Here is a 4,361-nt window from a genome sequence, read left to right as displayed (position 1 = left end):
ATTTACAGACAACAGGTGTGTGTGTGTTATTTACAGACAACAGGTGTGTGTGTGTGTGTGTCATTTACAGACAACAGCTGGATGTTGTGCAGTTAAAGACCTCCCTCTGTTTTAAACGTTTACACTCAAACACAGAAACACTCAGTCAGGAGTGTTGTTCCAGCAGGAACTGAATCTGAATTCTTCAGTTTGAAACTGACTGCATTGGTTTGAAATTAAATTTCACTAAATTATCCCATCATGGATCATCAGACGCTGCTGACTGATCCATGATGTCATCATGTAAACGTAACATTTTCTACATATAGGTCAAATTAATCACTGCAGTAAAATAACTTTGTGTGTTTTTGTCACTTTCACAGTGGATTGCATCAACTCTGTTACATCCAGAAGGGAAACTTCACCARAGTGAAACATAAATCTGTGGATCTGTGTTTGATTACTCTGCCTGGCTTTCTCAAGGACCAGGATGTGACACAAATTTTTTTTTTCAAAAAATAAAAATTCAAAAGTTTAAATTCTGTTTCAGTTTAGTGAAATTTATTTTCAAACCAATACATTCAATTTCAAACTCTGCACATTCAGTTTCAATATGAAGAAATCAAATTCAGTTCCTGCTGGAACAAGATTTATCCCATAGATTCACCCCAAAGGTCAGACTGTGCAGTCCTCAGAGGAATGAGCTCCGCCTCTACGGACATGTTTACCCAAAATGCACTGCAGCAAACAGCTCCTCCCAGCTGTCAGCACGGAGGTGGAGGACTGATGGTTTGATGTGTGGACCATGACCATGCAGACCAGAGTCCAGTGCATCTGTGTGGTTTTACAGGATAATTATTTGATTCATTCATGACGTCAGTTCACAGCTCAGACAAATGAACAACCCAGTTCTGTTGTCTTTGTGTAGAATTTATAATTCAAACATTAAATATGATATTAAACTGAACTGATGACTAACTGCTGAACCAGCAGGTGGGGCTGTCCTCCAACATGGCGGATTCCAACCGCCTTTAACGGAATAAGAAGGAGAAGGCGGCGGCGCTGACGCCGTGCGTGCGTCAGAGCGTGATATCCCTCCGCGTCGAGAAGCGCGCGGTCCTTTCCCTCGCGATGCGGTGAAACTCTGAAGTCGTTTCTTCGTGCGACACGGTCGTTGTAACGTTTCCCGCTCCATCGAACGGACACCCACCCGAGCGAGCACCGGGGAAGCCTCCGTCTCCCCCCGAAGCACCCATCGAACCCGCCCCGAGGCCCGCCCTGACCGAACCCGACCTGTAGCCGGCACTCGCTGAGCTCCGTGGAGGAAATCCAACCCGCTGAGGGCGCTGAACCTGACCGAGTGAAGCGAGCGGCAGCCGGGACTCGGAATGGAGCTCATCACTATTTTGGAAAAAACCGTGTCTCCAGGTGAGCGGCGGGGGCCACGCGTGCACTCTGCTCCGGGGTTGGTGGTGTAATATCGGGGAGGTGTAGTGAGGTGAAGTAAGGGCAGTTTCACGGCTGGGCGGAGGGCAGTGCTAACTGAGCTARCCGCTCGGGCCTGACACGGTGAGTGACTCCGCACTAACCGGACTTTAATCGCCGTTTCACGGTGAAGTTACCGGACCTGGCTGCTCTGGTTGTCTCGGAACTCACTGTCTGATCCTAAGGTGAGTCCTGTGACCTGCAGCGGTGGATCCGGGCGCTGCAGGTCACAGAACCGGACACCGACCCTGCCCATAGCCGGCAGAACCGCTGTGTTAGCCTGTTAGCGGTTATCTTCTGAATATCGGCCACTTCCGGTCTGGTTCTGAGCCGCTGCTGGGACACAGGTCCAGTAGACGTTAGGACACATCTACTCAGACTCTTTACAGAAAGTTGGTGCTGTTTGGACCGGGTTGGTTCACTTCTGGTTCCGTAAATGTGTTCCTGTGGTGCGGCTAAGCGTTAGCAGCTAACACGCATGCTCCGTGCTCGGCGGGCTGTTAGCATGGTGGAAATGTGACTGCGTGGATCCAATATCAGTCGGTACCAGGGGGATCATTAGCGGTGTTGTGTGGAGCCCGGCTGATAAACCGGTTCTGGAGTGTTTGAATCTGATCTGGCCTCTCTCCGCAGACCGGAATGAGCTGGAGGCGGCGCAGAAGTTTCTGGAGCAGGCGGCCATCGAGAACCTGGTGAGTGTCGGGCCACTGGAGAGGAGGGGGAGGCAGGCCGAGCTGCAGCTGCAGGCCGCTGGAGAGGTGGGGGGCTCCGGACAGCTGAGCTTCAGCCGGGCCGGCATCTCCTCTCTGCCGCCCCCCAACCCCTCCTAACACACAAATACACACACATACACACACTCAGTCACCCTGCCAGTGCTGTGATCTAAGTGAAAGGTATTTATGCAAATTCAAAGAGCAGGTATAAAACAAACCATGCAGTAACACATTACTATTACTACTTTAATAATACATTACTATTACTACTTTAATAATACATTACTATTACTACTTTAATAATACATTACTATTACTACTTTAATAATACAGGCTGTTTTCACAATGGTTTATGTTGCATTTAAAACAGCAACACTTGATCTGATGCCAGCCTCAGCCTCTTGGTTTATGTGCAGAAATGACTGAAAATGGATGAAACATGTTCCCTCTGTGCTGTTTGATGTTTAGCTGCAGATTGACTGTATTTTCCACCCAAACGTCTCAGACTCTGTGCTGGACTCAGTCCTGTGTTTACCTGCAGACCAGCCTGGTGCAGGTCCGTTTGTTAAACTGTTTTATGGTTAAAGAGACACTTTGTGTGATTTCACAGTTTGCAGCGAGGAGCTTTAACTTTATCAGGTTAAACTGAAGAAATTATTCTTCTGGTTTCTTWGTTTGAGCACCTTCAGGAGGGATTCTGGTCCTTGTTCAGACCTCAACAGAACCAGATCTTGGTTCTGCACCCTGGTCTGTCTTGAACTTCTCTGAAGTGTTGCAGTGCAGAGAGTCCATCCTTGTCCCAAATCCTCTGGATTAGGTTTTAAAAGAACTGCAGGGTTTGGTTGGTTCACCGGGCCGACCCACATTTACAAACCTGTCTGCGTGCTGGTTCCATAGACCAGGATGTTGGAACCACCTGCAGGTCTTCCAAACATCTGCTGATCGTTGATGTTAGAACCCTCTCAGAGGTTTCAGTCCCTGTAGATCCGGTTCTGGAGGATCCAGAGTTTTTCTGGGCTGAAGCCTGTTTGCAGGAAGGTTTTAGTTGCAAACACACCTGAGCTCAGAACCAGGAAGTAAACGAGACTTTACCTGGAGTAAATCATTCTCAGACTGAGGATGTTCTCAGCAGACAGCAGTAAAACATTTACTTATATTTTTACTACAACTAATGTTGAAAACTCTTATAATACTTTGTCATCATCAGGACTTTGTAAAAAAGTACATAAATATAGTGTTTTAAAAGGAATTTTTCTTTCTAATTAACAAAGGAACTGATAAATGTTTTGGTAATTTCTGCTCTCTAAGTGGAAGTTACTTTCCTTTTTAAGTAGAATCAGTTTGTAATCAGTTTGTAATCAGTTTGTAATCAGTTTGTAATCTCTGTGCTGTGATATTTCTTGTCTAAAGGAATCAACAGCTCTAGTAAAACAGCTGTTGCAGTAGAAAACAGTCAGATCTATTTTATGTTTTTAGCTACAGAAAATGAGTTTAAAAGTCTTTAGTTTCCTGTTTAAAGCTGTTTGTGGTGGCCAGCAGGGGGCGCCACATGATGATCAGGAAACTGATTCAGTTTAGGATCATAAAGTTCCTGCTGACTGTAGGATGTGTCCAATCTCAGCAGCTGCTGCTGATGTCAGGCAGAGCAGGAGGTTCTGATCCAGAGCAGGAGGTTCTGATCCAGAGCAGGAGGTTCTGATCCGTCTAGTAAATAAATCCTAAAACTGTTTTAGATGCGCTCTGGCAGCTGCTGCAGGTAGACCTGAGTCTCACCTGTCTCCTCTCAGTCAGCAGCTGTGATCAGCAGATCAGTGAGACTGGTGTCAGATTGACTGTGTTTAAGTGGAACATTATAAACAGCTGTTGGTCAAAGTGTTGCACACTTCAATGAATAAATATAAACTTAATAAATATAATGAGAAAAAAAGAAACATAAAAAACAGCCTATAAACGTCTCACGGTGCGTTCAAGTGCAGACGAGCTGTTAAACCTGCCAGATTTCCTGATCAGTTCTTATAAACATGCTGAGGTGAGTTCAGCTTCCTGTCAACAACTTCCTGTTTGATCAGGTTTCACAGAAACACATCAGAGCTKAACACAAACACCGGGARACACAAACATCAGGAGACACAAACACCAGGAGACACAAACATCAGGAGACACAAACATCAGGAGACACAAACA

At 46.0% G+C, this 4,361-nt stretch overlaps 1 protein-coding gene across 1 annotated transcript in view; it reads left to right on the top strand.

Moving 5' to 3' along the window:
- The first annotated feature begins 1,047 nt into the window (after window positions 1-1,047).
- kpnb1 (karyopherin (importin) beta 1) overlaps window positions 1,048-4,361 on the top strand; it is a 20,943-nt gene continuing 17,629 nt past the window's right edge. Inside the window, exons 1-2 of the mRNA XM_014023120.1 lie at window positions 1,048-1,407; window positions 2,098-2,156. Coding sequence (XP_013878574.1) covers window positions 1,368-1,407; window positions 2,098-2,156 — 99 coding nt within the window. The 5' untranslated portion in view covers window positions 1,048-1,367. The remainder of the gene's footprint in view (window positions 1,408-2,097; window positions 2,157-4,361) is intronic.

Source organism: Austrofundulus limnaeus, unplaced genomic scaffold, assembly GCF_001266775.1.
Source record: "Austrofundulus limnaeus strain Quisiro unplaced genomic scaffold, Austrofundulus_limnaeus-1.0 Scaffold358, whole genome shotgun sequence".
In the NCBI taxonomy this organism is placed as follows: Eukaryota; Metazoa; Chordata; class Actinopteri; order Cyprinodontiformes; family Rivulidae; genus Austrofundulus; species Austrofundulus limnaeus.
The sequence above is the reverse complement of the archived record's forward strand: the minus strand, read 5'-3'. Positions and strand labels throughout refer to the sequence as shown.